Source organism: Poeciliopsis prolifica, unplaced genomic scaffold (genome assembly GCF_027474105.1).
Source record: "Poeciliopsis prolifica strain line A6 unplaced genomic scaffold, Auburn_PproV2 SCAFFOLD002, whole genome shotgun sequence".
Lineage (NCBI taxonomy): Eukaryota > Metazoa > Chordata > Actinopteri > Cyprinodontiformes > Poeciliidae > Poeciliopsis > Poeciliopsis prolifica.
In genome coordinates, this window is record NW_026562377.1 from 4,603,689 (window position 1) to 4,618,703 (window position 15,015).

Here is a 15,015-nt window from a genome sequence, read left to right on the forward strand (position 1 = left end):
CTTAAAAACAGGCACACTATTTATCTGTTTAACGGCCACTAAAGGAGCTGCTGCCATTAATTCTTAACTCTGTCCTCAACATCGAAAGGACATAAATTTCAGTGGTAATTTGTTGCTGCTGGTGGTTTCTTCCTGCTAAAGAGACATTGTCCTTTCTGTTATTGAACATGCATGCTCAGTGTGAGGGATTACTGTAAAGTCAGCAGCACAAAACACAAGCAACTGTCGTCTCTTTTCAACTATTTTGAATAATAAACTGAATGGGACTGCATTGTTTAATAATAGGACAATTTGTCTTATGAAGATTCAAGTTGGTTTTAGAATGAAGAGATAATTAGGAAACACACTTTGTACATGTTCAGTTTATATTTAGCTCTCCAGCTCTTTGTTGATTAAATATTTCACATATTTTTTGTCATGTTGTGATCATTATCTTGTTTTGTTTAAACCGAAATCCATAAAGAGCATAACATCAGGACTAACTAAGAAACCAAACACAGATGAATAAAGTGTGAGAAAGAACTTAATAGCAATAACAAAACAAAGGAGTTGTCAGAATACTGACCAAGTGAGAACCAGAAACACAAAGAGCTGTGGATCACGACAATAAATGAGCCATGTTGTTATTTTCGTTTTATTATTTTAGAATTGGCTTCAAAAAACTAAAGATGATTATCTGAGTCACATTTTATAGCACAAATGAGGTGACATTTTAACTTATCAGTAATGTCTTCAAAATCAAAGGGAAAACAAAATAGGGAAAAGGTCAGTATTTTCTCGATGGCCACTGTAGTCCACTTATTTTTAATACGTTGCGTAAAACAAAAATCATGCTCAGTTAGCAAAACATGCAAATGTTTTTTTTCTTAAAGTAAATGTTATATATCAAAACAAACAAAAATGTATTCTAATGTGTTTACAGTTAATTTGACTGGAGCCGTTTGTTCGATTGTTGTTTTTCGCAGCAACAGTGAACGCGTCACGGGCCCCTGATCCATTGATCGAGAGATCCAGGCGCCGGTGGGACTCCTTACTGTTTCCACGCCTCCTCCTTTCACTCCCATTGTGGTGAATCTCCGGCTCTCACACACTTTGCCAGACTTCCAGGAGTTGGAACGACGACTAGAGGAGGGAGCAACGCTGTGAAAGGAAGAAAAGGAAAAAGCAGCATAAACATATCTACTTTTCCGCATGGATGTCCCTCGCTCTCCTCGGGGACGTGAAGGAGGCGCGATGGTTTGCATTGCTGGGAGGACTTGAGTTTCTTGCCGGGGAGAAAGCACACTCTCACTCTCCGCTGGAAAGTTGTAAAAAGAAGTTCCCTTGAAGTTCTTGTTTGTTTGTTTGTTTGTTCTCCACCGCCTGTTCAGTTCACACGCAGTGTTTCCTCCAGCGCTGTAAAACCTCCTGCCATCATGGCGAGGCGGACAGCGGAGGCTCGCACGCCGAGGACTCGCGCTGCTTTCCGGGATAAACACCTTCCCCTCCGCGGCGGCTCGGTGGCTTTTTCGTGGCGCCTCGCTTTGATTTGCTCGGCTCTCTCTTGTGGATACTGCGGAGCCGAGACGGAGTTTTCCATCCTGGAAGAAGCGCAAGTTTTGGCGGAGCAAATGAAAAAGCTGTCCTCACAGGAGCTGGGAGTTTTCACGATGCAGGTAATAAAATAGTTGCATTTGATTCACGTTTTGACCCTCATTTGGAGGCCTGCACCTGGAATACTATAGACATAAGAATCGTGTCGAGAAAAGCATTGGGGTGTTAAGAAACAAAAAGCTTTGGCGTTGCAGAGCCAAAGCAATGCTTTGAAGTTTGGGAGCATTAATGTGGAGCATCAGCACCGATAAATCTTGATAAGGAATCACATCAGGAGACATTAACTAATTATGTGAAGACGGGACCCTGTAATCAAGGCTAACAGGCTGTGTCTCAGAGCTGATTCATGAGTCTGCAATGCATTTAATTGTTTTTTTTTTTTTTTTTTTTTTTTTTGGGGGGGGGGGGGGGGTCTAAATGCAGCATTCACAAATCAGTCAGTGAAAATCTCCTTGTTTTCTTTTTATTTCTTGCGGATAATGGTTAAATCACAGATAAGGCCTTTCTCCCCCAAGAGAGTCATCTAAAGTTCCTTCAGATGTGTTAATTGTTGAAATGCACCGATCAGCTTGTTAGAGATCGAAATGGGCCAATTATTTCTTCAATCTATTCTAATCACTGACAGCACAGATCGTTTATGTGCTCTTATGCACCCTTTGGAGTTTGATAAACATCAGATAAAGATAAGTTGTTTTGCAGTAAAAAAAATAAATAAATAAAAAAATCTGAAAATGTTCCGTGAATGCACAGAACAACAGAATGCTGCTTTTAAGGTAATTATTGGAATTTCAGGGTTCTTCACAGCGTGACATGTTGATTGCCAGAGTCTGACCAATTTAAAAGTATTTTATAAAACATGAAGAGGAACAAATGTGCTCTATTATCATTTCTAGAGAAGAAAGTGTGAGATTTACAAGTTTATCTCCATTTACATATTTACATACCCTGTCATGTCCATCCAAGCAATGTGTCCCTAACCTTTATCAGCTTTTCTTTTCCTTATTTATTTTACTAAACTTAAAACTAAAATGCACCAGAAAATAGATTGCTGGTGTGTTCTTTAACTGCATATGGTGGGATTTCTTATTTTCGATGCATTTAATGAATAGGGGGGCTGCTGGTGATTGATCCACCAAACAAGAGAAAGTCTGATTTCGATTTTCAGCCGATAAGTTGATGCATTTAATTTTCCTCAACTCTTCCCACTAATGAGGAGGATTTTATGTTCCAGCCGTAACTAATTGGAAGCAGACAGAACGAACACCTTTAAATCCATACCCTGTCATGTCCATCCATGCAGAGTCCCTTAAACACACCAAATGGCAGGGTGTAGGGGTGGTGACTGCTTCAGGGAGGGGAAGGGGGTCGGGGAGTGTTTTGCACTTCAGAGGCAGAGGGGCTCACAGGCCTGGAGCACAGAGGCAAAGGCAGCAGGGGAGCCGAGGCCCCAAACGCTGTTTCATCTCCTCTGCCTCCACACTGAGCCACCTTCATCCCAGCACCGGGAGTCGGCTTTGAGGGCTTCCTCTGATCCCGGCAGACCCGCTGTTGTCACTGCTCATTCCTTCCCAGAGCCCCAGTTTGTGCTCATTCTCTTTCTCACTCTTATTTCTAGTGCTTTGTCTCGGCATTATTCGTTTTTTTTTTCTGCCTGCAAACGCAGAGAATTAATGGCTGCTTCTGTTTTTTTCCTCTCTCTCAAATGACTGAAAAACCGTTCTGTCAACTACAAAGATGTAATTAATTAGAAGTAATTTTAGCTTTTTTCAGTCTCACTTTAAACTTTTATGAGTGATTTAATATTCATACCAAAAGTGGCATTCAGCATCACCCCAGAGCATCGGGGTAAACTCCCCGGAGCTGTCATGTTGTTGTATAAGCTGTGAGAATCTGTCGCAGCTGGAAGCTGAGCCGACTGATAGTGATGTGTTTTGTGCCGCCACATATATAACAGACATGCATGCAGGGAAAACGCTGTGAGACTGCAGGAATCTGCAGTCTCACATGAATTCTAAATTAAAACATTTTAAGAATTTCTATTAAACTCAATAATTTTTTTTACTTATGAGGTGTTACTTTCTTTTCTCTTCTTCTCTTCAAATGTTTTGTAACTAAAGAACATGACTGAATTTTTGCTTTTAGTCACTCCCTGCAGCCCTCACATGAGCTGCATGTGAGAAAGCAGCTGTCCAGATCAGCCTGGAAGAGATTCTGTGTGGATTTGATCCCATGAGCTTCCTGCTTCTGCTTGTGATGTGCAAGAAAGATTTATGGTAAATTAGAAGTGCTGTTTCTTACTTACAGCTGCTGGTGTGAAAATAGAACATGAATAAAGGTTAACAGGCTTTTAGAGCAAATATATCACTTATACTGATTTTTCATTATCTGCAAAGACTGAAAACGTCTGACACTGTCTGGAGTTATCAAAGAAAAAGCTATGTATTGCTTTTTCTTTCTTGTATTCTTACTTCTTCTCGGTTCTGCTCAGGCACAAATACTTTCCTAAAGGGAGCATCTAACTTACTATCACACAATGCCTTGTTAAAGCATGCATAACTGTTAAACATTTTCACATTTTGCCGAGCTACAACTAATTTCAACAGGTTTTAGTCATACATCAATATAATGTGCAGCATTTTGAAGTGGAAGAAAATTTGTTGTAGTTAAACTTTTTATATTAAATTCCAAGAAAAATCATATACTGCTAAACAAAATCTACAGCAAACGGTTTCATTCAGAAATTCCTTTTTTGGGAACTACAGTCCACCTGTTGGATCTATAAATCCACCTGTTTTTGAAAGTCTCAGAGTTTGTAGGAGAACGTTAGAAATTTCTGACTATCTGTAAGAAATGGGAAGGATTTGTTTGTTACCCTCCTGCAAAACTCTAAAATAAAAACATCACCATGAAAGCTTCCAACAACTTTAAATATACAATCCAAGTTCATACAAATATCCAATTGAGAATCTATGCGAATACTTGAATTGATGTTCACACATCCAGATTGCTGGAGTTTTTCGCAAAGATTCATCAAAAAATTGTCAGTCTTGATTTTTCTGTACAAGACAAAATATGGATCCAAAGGGACTGAACTGAAATGCATTTCTCTGGAAGTTATATTTCAAAGAAAGGTATCTTTATTTTTATCATTTTTCTCTCACTTCACATATTCTTGTCTTTATTGCTGGTTGTTGGTATAGAAGTGGTAAGATTTATTGTTATAAAAACATAAAAAATTTAGGATTATTTTCTTTCAATGTACTTTAAATCTTAAACCTATTTATTGTTTCAGCCCCCTTTGTGTGGAAAAGAGTTTGTTTTTTAAGCTGCGTGGTTTTTAAAGATTCAGTTTCATAAAAGATTTCTGAGTGAGTGTCCCATAATCAGAATTTAAAATGTAATTGTAGTCATCTCTGCTCCACCCCTCTTTCTTTTACAGCTGTGTAATCTGAGGCTGGCCAGCCTGTTGCTGAGTTTCCCACGAGACGTGAAGGAAACTGGGAACTACAGTCCACCTGATGACGCTTTGCTCTTTTTAGTGTTCAGATTTCTTGAGTTTCATATCTTGGCAAGTTTTCTTCGTTTTATTTAAAGATTGTACTTCTCTCCTGCAGTTGGAGTATAATTGCAGAGTTCATTAAAAGGTGGTTCTGATTTGATTTTTTTCTATTTCTAACTTCTTGTTCATGTGTTCATTTAAAATACACAATATAGAACTTAAAGTTTTGAAAATGTTCTGAACAACAAACTTTGATTTGTTTTGGATGAAAAATCTGTTTATTGGAAACATAATCGCAATCCCAGTTTTTGTGCCATTTTTAGCTGAACTTGTTCTTGATGACTAACTCTGGCAATTGTTGTTAGATTTTTATATTTTTTTTCTAGTCATGATTTTAAGCTTTTTCTTCAAGTGCTGTTGATGAAAAGGGCGACACCTTTGAATAGCAGTTGTATTGTCTGTTGCCATACAGTCACTAGATCCAGGCAGGATGCAGCCATCTTTAGAGGGTCCTAGTGGACAGGTATGGATTACAACATTTGGGAGGGATGAATTTGACTCTTTTAGGGCAACTTTCTGTTACATAGTCATGTACTACTGCCAGAAAATATGACTCTCCAATTCCAATTAATATGTTCTACCATTTGAGGGTCATTGGCATCTATTGTGGGGTCTAGTCTGGGGTCCAAAGTTGTCATATCAGGGACTCCTGAATCACTGGAGATCAGACCTGCAATCAGTAAAAATATGGTGTAATATGACATTTAGATGACTATGTACATGTATATCAAATTCTACATGCAATTTTAGCATTTTAATGAACATTCAACTATAATTCTGAATGCTGAACTGCAAAAGGAAGTACAGATACCCAATGTTTTAAATATTAGTCTAAAAACTTTATGGTTACGAAGCTGTCTGAATGAAACTGCAACATGTTGATCTGAAATGGAGCCAGGTTGATCCATGAACTAGTCGGCACAAAATAAATATAAAATTGATTATGATTTCTGATGGATAGAAGAAAAGGGAAAAGAGGAGATGATGTTGCATTAATGCTATGTTTAGTCTGTAACGTTTTCTGGTTTGGATTCAATCCAAGAGCTGTAGAGCCTTGTAGTTTTCCTACTGGTTTTCTATATCTTGGATTCAGAAATTCTAATAAGTTTATCAGACACTCACTCCCCCTTCCTTCTCTTTTCCTCCTCCTCCAGCTTCTTAGTAACCTTCCATTTCTCATTTTACTACTTTTCTTTTTATTGTTTCTCAGCTGGATAAACACAGGCTCTGCTCTTTATCCTCCCTTTATATTGAACCAGTTGGAGAGAGTCGGGGGTGGGGGATTTGAGGAGATATAGCGGGGCATCAGAATTCCTGCTACGCTCTCTGCAGTAAAAGCTTCAAAGCTTTCTTACGTCTTGCTGCTCTGCCTGCACCACTCTGAGCTCCATCAAGGTTCCTTTTACATTCACAGACTCATTGCTTCATCTGGGAGTATAATTGCTTTCTAATCCATTTTCTTTTGACTTCTGGCTAATTTTTGTGCTTGATGCGTTTCTCGCCACAACCTTTAGACAACAAAAAACCTTAAATAAGTCAAGCAACTGTACATGACGTTTTATACAAAAAATATTAATGCCATTTGGTGTTTGGGTTTTTGTCTCACCTGCTTTTACATGTCTTCAGGTTTACAGAGCTACAGGTGCTTCCCATTAGTCATCCTTGAACTGCAGCGCGAGAGCAGAAATCGTCTTACACCTCCCATAAATCGTGATGAGTCTCAGTGATTTATAAGCCCTCAGAGGATTTGCTGAAATCTCTGTGCCTGTGTTCTCTTCCATAACTGTTATTGTTTGGAGTATTTTTCTTTTTTTTAAACTTCCTTGTTTTTAGGCAGAGCCATAGATTTTAATTCCCCTGCTGCAGCTAATAAAAGAATATCTCCAAGCTTCAGTGTTTTTTTTTTCTTTTTCTAACTAAAATTTAAATACTACTCACAGTTCTGTGTGTTTGCCTTTTAAGGTGCTTGGTTTTAGTTGGTGTAAATTAAGGATTTCCCCCCCTGTTGTCCCACTGGGAAATCTGTAGTCTTTGAAAACCTATAAAATCTCCCTTGTATCAACCTTTAAAGGTCTCGTCTTGTAAACACACCTGGGTTTAATTAATCAGTTCTGTTGGATCTACCTCTAACGTAATAGTTATTATGAGAACAGAACAAATGGACTCAATTTCCTTAACATCTTCAAACAGTCCAACATTTTGACTTAAATCCACATATAGGAAAGTCAAACAAAATCCTTCTGTGAAACTGCCGTGAAATGGACTGTCATTGGCCCTGAAGGTTCAATAAATCGCAAAAGGCCACAAGACGACAACAAAAAGGCATAACACAACAACAAAAGCCATAATGGGATATCTTGCTAAAATAGATGTTATGCTTAATGACGCTGATGCTAATGCGGACACTGGCTAAAGTGGATGAAATGCCATCAGGTTTTATTGTTTCTTACAGCAAAACCTTACCTTTAGCATACTTTACGTTAATATAATTTTTTTTTCAGAAACCACACATTTGATTCTATCAATCATAATTATGTGTTGGTGTAGGTACAGCTCATTGCACTCTGTTAAAATGGAACACAAAACTGATGTTCCTCCCTATGTGCACCAGCTGTTGTGGTTTAAATCTCTGTCCTGACGTGGCCGGATCATTTATGTGACCGCTTTTTGATCCTTTTCCCACATTTCTGAGCAGAAACAGGGGCCCCCTCTGTGTTTGGCCTTAACTGAGAGTGGTTTTGAAGTATTTATGCAGCCCCTGCCATATCTCACATTTTTCTGTCTGCTTATGTTGTTTTCATGCCCTTTATCTCTTTTCATCATATGATCTTCCCCGAAACGCAGAACGCCTGTCTAGTCTGAATATCTTTTAGGATAAAATCAGAGTGCGGTTGATTAGACAAAAACAACATTCTCTATCTGCAAAGTACGCTTTTTTTGATGACTTTTCCTGATATGCATCAAAATGCCACTTGCAGCTATCAGAAACTTGTTTGATGATCATAAATGCAATCCAAGCTTTGTTTTCAGTTGAGGTTTTGACTTCAACTCATTATCAAACAAGTTGATCTGATAGGAGTATCCATGTTCTGCATTCGGTTATAAAAGTGCCCTACTTTTACTTACAATTTGTTTTTGTTTATTTTAAATGTTTGTCATACTTAAAAAAAAAAAGTATGCTGCTGTTCTGATTGGTCATAGTGCAGCTCTCCTTCAGTTCTTGATGGAGGTAGATTTTTGAGGAAGCAGAAAATTGCAGTCAGTTTTTTCCGATAGAGAGGTGTACTGGTGGTGGTGGTGGTAAAAACGGGACTGATTTAAACTTGGGGCCCGATTACCAAATCAGCACAGGAGCCACTTCAGTGCAGAAGTATCCAAAGCGACTTTAGTCAAACCAGATGTCTGGCATTTTCTTGATTGACATAACTGCTTTCCTTTCCTTCAAACTGAAAATGGCTGCCGTGACGGTCTCCTTGAGTGAGGAACTTTAGACCCTAACAGGTTTGGATTCTCCTCCACAAGAACTAAAACCCAGTTACTTTTTCTTAGAGGGAGGTTACTTAAGTAATATGATATTTTGTTTAATGCTTCTGCAGTATTTAGGGGCAACAAAGCCTTGATTTTTGTTAACATTTCATCTATGATTTGTATAAAAAGTTGAGTCATTGTTTACTTATGTTTATAAATGTATGGTTCCGAAGAACAGAATTCCTAAAGTTTTGAAAACTATGGAATGGGTGTTTTCCAGGCCTGTATGAGAAAGTAACGTCTCTAAAAGTTGTACCCATCCAGTGTGAATAACATTTTTCTGTATCTATTCATCGATATGTCCAACTATTGACTCATTTTTTTTTCTATCCATCTTTTCATCTGTGTCCTTCCTTCCTTTCATTTTCTTTGGAGTCCTTGAAGATTCCACATTTAAAGGCAAGTTAGAGCTACCTTATAATCCATCCGTTTTCGTACACAGTTGTGCCTAATGGGATTGAGTCGGGTGCTGGTGCCTGTTTTCAGAGAGACATTTGGGGCAAGAGGCGGGGTACAACCTGGACAGGTCGCCGGTCCATCGTATGAATACCTTAAAATGCATGCATAAAATAACACTGAAAAATAAGATTTTTGCAAATGTGTGATTTTTTTTTTCTTTCTTTCTTTTTTTCTTGTCATGGAAAATATGGAAGAATCCTGAAAGCAACTGTTTTAAACTACACTTTATTATACTCATTCCATATATGGTGCCTTTTGATTTCATTTTCATAAAACCAACCGTATGTTTTTATGAACTAACTCAGTTTTTTACCTCTGTTTCTAGTTTTCTAGTTGTTGGTGTGTCCTTTCAGACTCTTGCAGGCCTTGCTGTGTGTGTTACAGCAGAAATGATAAAACCGAAGCCATCTTTTGACCATGTGGGCCCAGATTTCAAAATGACTGAGCTGAAAGGAGTGGAGGTCTGGTGGCACAATACGCATTTGGGGGGGACAAGCAGTAGAATTTAGAGACCAGCTCCCTCCCCCAGACGAGTTGAATTTGTTGCTTTCCCATCCCCCTCACACACACACGTACACATTCACGCAATCCTGCAGAAGAGGCTTTGCATTCTCGATGAGGAGAGAGTTGGAACTCCTACTGTGGAGACGCACATTGGACTTCTTTTTCTCGCAGTTTTTTAACCCCATTTTTCTCTTCCTGCTTATGCCTGGTCTTTCTCACATTTTCAGATCTAAGTTGCATACAGACACCTTTGAGGTTTCTGGAAGTTCCTTTGTGAGGTTCAAAGGTCCATTCATACTTTATACCTGCCTGGATTTTTGTGTGAGAGTAGGTGCATATTCTCGGGTAAAGATGTGACCTTGCAAATGCAACAGCAGCCTTCCAGGTCGTTCCCTGAGGCAGACAGCAGTTCAGAGAACAGGAGGGAAAAATGCTAAGTTAGGTGAATGGGTTGGGAAAAAGAAGATTCAAAGAGATTTTGTGCAGCCGATCCAGTCTCTGCATAGCAGGCTGTCATATTGTGGAGTCTGAGACTCATGTATAAAAAAACAGTCGGTGCAGTCTGTCAGTTCCTGAGGAGCTAAAACACCACGCAAAGTTCAGGGTCACAGAGGCATGGAGGTCAGCTCAGCTGATTTAACTTCTTTCTGCACAACCATTTATAAGTCTGTTGCCACATGGAAATTTAGTATCATAAAAAATTTAAATCAGATCTGTACAAAGTGTACAAACTCCTTTTTCTGACTGGTAGCTCATCGACTTGTTCAACAGTGTCAGAAAAATTCAGTGCTGCATGTTGACAACCACTCCTACAGTGTGAATAAATTGTTGAACTGAAGTTCAACTTTAGGATGTAGGGCAGGGATTGTGCCAGTCAGAAGTTTGTGCAGTGCATTGAAAGTTCAGGTTCCCCATCAACACAAATTCAAAATTATACATAAAAACCTGGGTTACTTTATATGACTGCTTCATTTTGAAGCAAGGTGGGGGTCCAACATTTTCTAGTTCATATTGGGCTTAAGCTGTGAGGGTTTTGTTTGTTTAGTTGGGTACTGGCACTGTGTGGTTTCTCTGCAACTTTCTAAAGGACTTTTAAGCAAGTATTGGGGTTATAATGGAGGCTAAGGGGAACACAATGATAGCTAAGTTCCCTGAATACTTGAGATTCCCTCCAAAAACACTTTCTACTGCCTAGTTTAATAGTTCAAACACAAAATATGCCCCAATATGCAGTATTGGGCACTTTGAGTTTGCCAAAAAATTTATTAAAATCAAGATTCTCATTTATTCACAATCAATACACATCCCAAAATATGTTTCAAAAAATACAAAATAGAACAAATATACTTGCTTTTAGTGAGGGCTGTCGCAATAGGCAATAAATCAATTAAACACATGATTAGTTAAAATGAGCTCAATTTCTATTTGCATAATTTTTTGTTTTTTTCTTTCCTTTATATCTACAAAAAATAATGACAGAAGTTTTTAGTCTGATGCTTTGGTCTCTATTAGCCTTTTTTTAAAGGACAGTTTACTTGTTTCTGTTTTATTGATATATTTTGGATATTTAAAATGTCTTCCAGTGTAAAATATTCATTGGAATTTAGAAGTCACTGATATTTGAGAATGTGTTCATGCATTATTGTGCCATTACCATTCTATTATTAGAAAATTGTCTCAAAACAACACTATCCTTTAACACAATAAATTCAATTTCTGGGACAAGTTATCCAGCAAAATTTGTCGCTGTGACTGGCCTACTTTTAGACACCATTTTGTAACTATGCGGGATTTTGTGGTGTCACCAAAAAGCTGCTACTAAGGTGTTTGGCTGTTGTTATCAGGCATAGTGGAGCTGCCAGCTTCTGTAAAAGAAATCTAGAGTTTTTTTTTTCTTAAAGCCTCATCAGCAGTCTAAGATGATATCTGGCACTAGTTATGCTTTGGTCTGTCTTCCACACGATCCTGACCATCTCCTGCCTCCTGGTGTTGTTGTTTTTGGGTAGTGGTATGTGGAATTGTGTCCTCTGCTGTTTTGTGTTCACTGTTTTATTTTTTTCCCTCCTTTCTCTACCTTTGAAGATGAATCAGTAGGTGACCTGTGCTGATCAGTTGAACTTTGCCATCTCTGCCTGAGCCTCAGTAAGACGAGGCTGTTCTGAAGATGAAAAGATGTGCAGTGTTTGTTTTTTTGCTGGAGGAAAATGGCAAAGTCGGGTTGGGATGGGAGATTCAGCTTACTAATTAGGAAGCAGAGAGGAGCAGTCGGGACTTTGAGGTTGAGATAAAATATAAGATTATCCCTACTTGCTCTATTGTTCCTTTCACAAATACACCAAAACACTTGACAAAAACACAGATACAAATTTCAGTATACAGAGCAGCTCCTGGTTGGATTAGCAATTGCTAAGATCTCTCTCGACCAGAAATATGGCTCATATGATCTAGATGATCTATACATAAAGGAAAATAAGCAAGAGAAAAAAAGCCATTCTGACTGTAGTTCTTAAAATTTAAGTTAACACTGCAATTATATGTTTTTTTATTTTCAGTAAATGTGATATTGCATAAAAATAGCTTCTTTTAGAGAAAAATCCTTAGACAAGTAATTTATATAAGATATAAGATTGACTGATACTCGACTCACTTCTACATTTCTGCAAGTTTCAGTGAAGTAACACGTTGGTATTACTTTTTAGTATATGTAATGCATAAGTATATGTATTACATATGCATATATGTAACGGTCACCTGAGCCAGGTCGCCGTGAATATTTTGGACTACTGTCAAGTGTGTAGAAATACCATAGATGCCAAAATAGGCTGCTGTGGAATATAATAGTTGCTCTTAAAATGTCTTAATGAGTGAATTGTAGGGTTGTTCAATATTATGCTCTGCACAATGAAGATTCACTCACCTATGCATGTTAAATCCTTGAAGTGACCCTTACAATAGGGCATTAGCACAACCTTTCAAAGTAATTCATCTAATTATTATTTGTTGAGATGGGTGATTACTAACAATGTAGAGACTAGTCTTGAATGTTCACAAATACTCTGCTGGTTTATAAGAACAACAGGGGATGTAAATAAGAATGCTACTTGATGGACAAATTCGCTTGCATGGTCTTCATCCAGTAAAACACACTCTAAAATTGATTCCTATATTGGATAAATCACACATTAAAATGCATTACATCTCCATATCTGAAATATTTGTAAGTAATTGTGAAATTAGTTCTATTTGCAAGGTTTATAAGTTAGCAGCCCAGTCTTGTGTCTTTTATTATCATTTGTAGTCTGTATGTCTGAAAGTTTCTTTCCCCAGATGATTAGCTTGGAACCACCATTAGCTGGTTGGTTTTATGCCAATTTTTCTCAGTCTTTCAAGCCCAGAAGTTGGCGGGTCATTCAGCTGGACTTGGCTTCTGGCTTCTCTTGGCAGTGTTACTGGAAATCTTGCATCCCCTTTTGAACATTTACTGGAACTTTGTTGTTTTTTTAATTTCAGAAATGTTAAAATTTAGAAATGCTGAGTTTTAGCAAGATCTGTCAAAAGTAAATGTGTTGCCTCACCAAAGAATGTTGTACCATCTATTGTACAAAATAGTGTACAATGGAAGGTACATTATTGTACCTTCTATTGGCAAACGGGAAAATTGTTTGTGAATGAGGAAAAACAATAACAAAATCTAACTGAGCACAATTGATAAGAGGGAAAGAAGATATTGCAACTTGCTGGTTAAAAAGTCCAGATCTTCAACATTTGGTTTTCAGTGTATTTGTGGGTTCTTGTTTGGTTCCTTTTACTAAAAATAATATCTGTTCTTTAAAATAAGAAACAGCCTGATCACAGTAACTTGTGAGATTTTCTTTTTTTTTTTTTTTATCTCTTATATTATGAATTGTGAGTTGTTTGTCCTGGCATGCATGCATTTTATATCAACAGTCACAAGAGCTTGCTGTACATCCAATTATGCCATTTTAGGACTTGTCAAGACTTCTTTTAACCTCTTGCAGCCATCTTTCAGGGTGAAAGATGGCTAGAATACCTTCCTGTTGGATACTATTTCTGGAGAGCAGAAAAGTCGATTACAGATTTTTTATTTTTTTTTCAATACTTCACCAGACTCAAAGGTTACTATAACCTTCTTTCTGAACCAGACTCAAAGGTTACTATAACCTTCTTCACCAGACTCAAAGGTTACTATAACCTTCTTTCTGCCACCCTGTATTACATATCCATATGTGCTAACATTTCAGGAAAATGCATAGGCCGGTGTAGGATACCCTAATCTTCCTCATGACTACATGTCTCCATAATATTGAGATTTCTTTTTTTGATATTTAAGAAATGCAGAACCATGCAGTTTGATTGACGCACTGCTGCAGCTGAAATGCCAAATGGGAGATTCTTCTTTGAGAGATTCAGTCATATGTCTCCTGCATATGTCGTGAGCGAAGCATTGTGCTCCCCTACTTGTCACATTTGCGACAGTGAAACCTTTTGCAATTTACATACCAGGAACTTGTGAATGTCCTTGGGGAACTCCTCTCCTCTGTTCATACTCAGAATTCTGCACACGGCAGCGATTGAATCGTGAATCTGAATGGGAGAGTGCTTTCCAATGTTTAGACAGCCCAGGAAAAAAAAAAAAAAAAAAACTTGATGCATATTCAGCAGACAACCCCAACCCCATACACGCCTTACATAGTTGACATGCTGGTGCAAAGGCGCTGTCAACCACTCTGTCTGTAGTGTATCTTGCTGAAATGCTCCCAACCAATGAAAAGCTTCCTAAATGTATAGTCTGATGCTATTATGTACTAATGTCAGCTATTTTAAAGGGGTTTATGCTTATGTGACTGAGATTAGTGCATATAAAAATAAACTGAATCCTAGCATCATCATCCATGTGTGCTATACTTAACAATGAGGTGTTCCTTGATGAACTGAGGATGACACTAAGGGAATTTGAAATCCATTTCTGCTCTTTAGGGTTTTTCTAAAGTTATGTTTTTCAGTTATGGTAACAGTGAATTGCACATCAATTGGTTTTAATAGATCTGGAGGATTATATTTTTGGATTATAGAGTAGCTGAACATTGTAGGCAAGTTGGAGGAAAAAATTTAAATTTATGTGCAAATTCTGGTCGCACCTAGCATAGCAAATTGATGCAAATTTAATAAATTACTCTTATTCTGATGGACTATTTGTGTTTAGAATTTTTTTTGGTCTTTTTATGTACAATGAATAGATTCAATTTTCAGCAAAAGCTGTGTGTCAGTTGATGGGAATATTGACCCTGCAAGATCCAAAACCCAACAGGTGTGCATTTCCTTTGTTTGCATTTGTTTGCATTTCTTTTTTC

At 37.9% G+C, this 15,015-nt stretch overlaps 1 protein-coding gene across 1 annotated transcript in view; it reads left to right on the forward strand.

Annotated features, from left to right (window-relative positions):
* Nucleotides 1-945: 945 nt before the first annotated feature.
* The window catches only part of cachd1 (cache domain containing 1), a 73,969-nt gene continuing 59,899 nt past the window's right edge, over nucleotides 946-15,015 (forward strand). Inside the window, exon 1 of the mRNA XM_055054290.1 lies at nucleotides 946-1,655. Within this exon, the coding sequence (XP_054910265.1) occupies nucleotides 1,416-1,655 (240 nt within the window). The 5' untranslated portion in view covers nucleotides 946-1,415. The remainder of the gene's footprint in view (nucleotides 1,656-15,015) is intronic.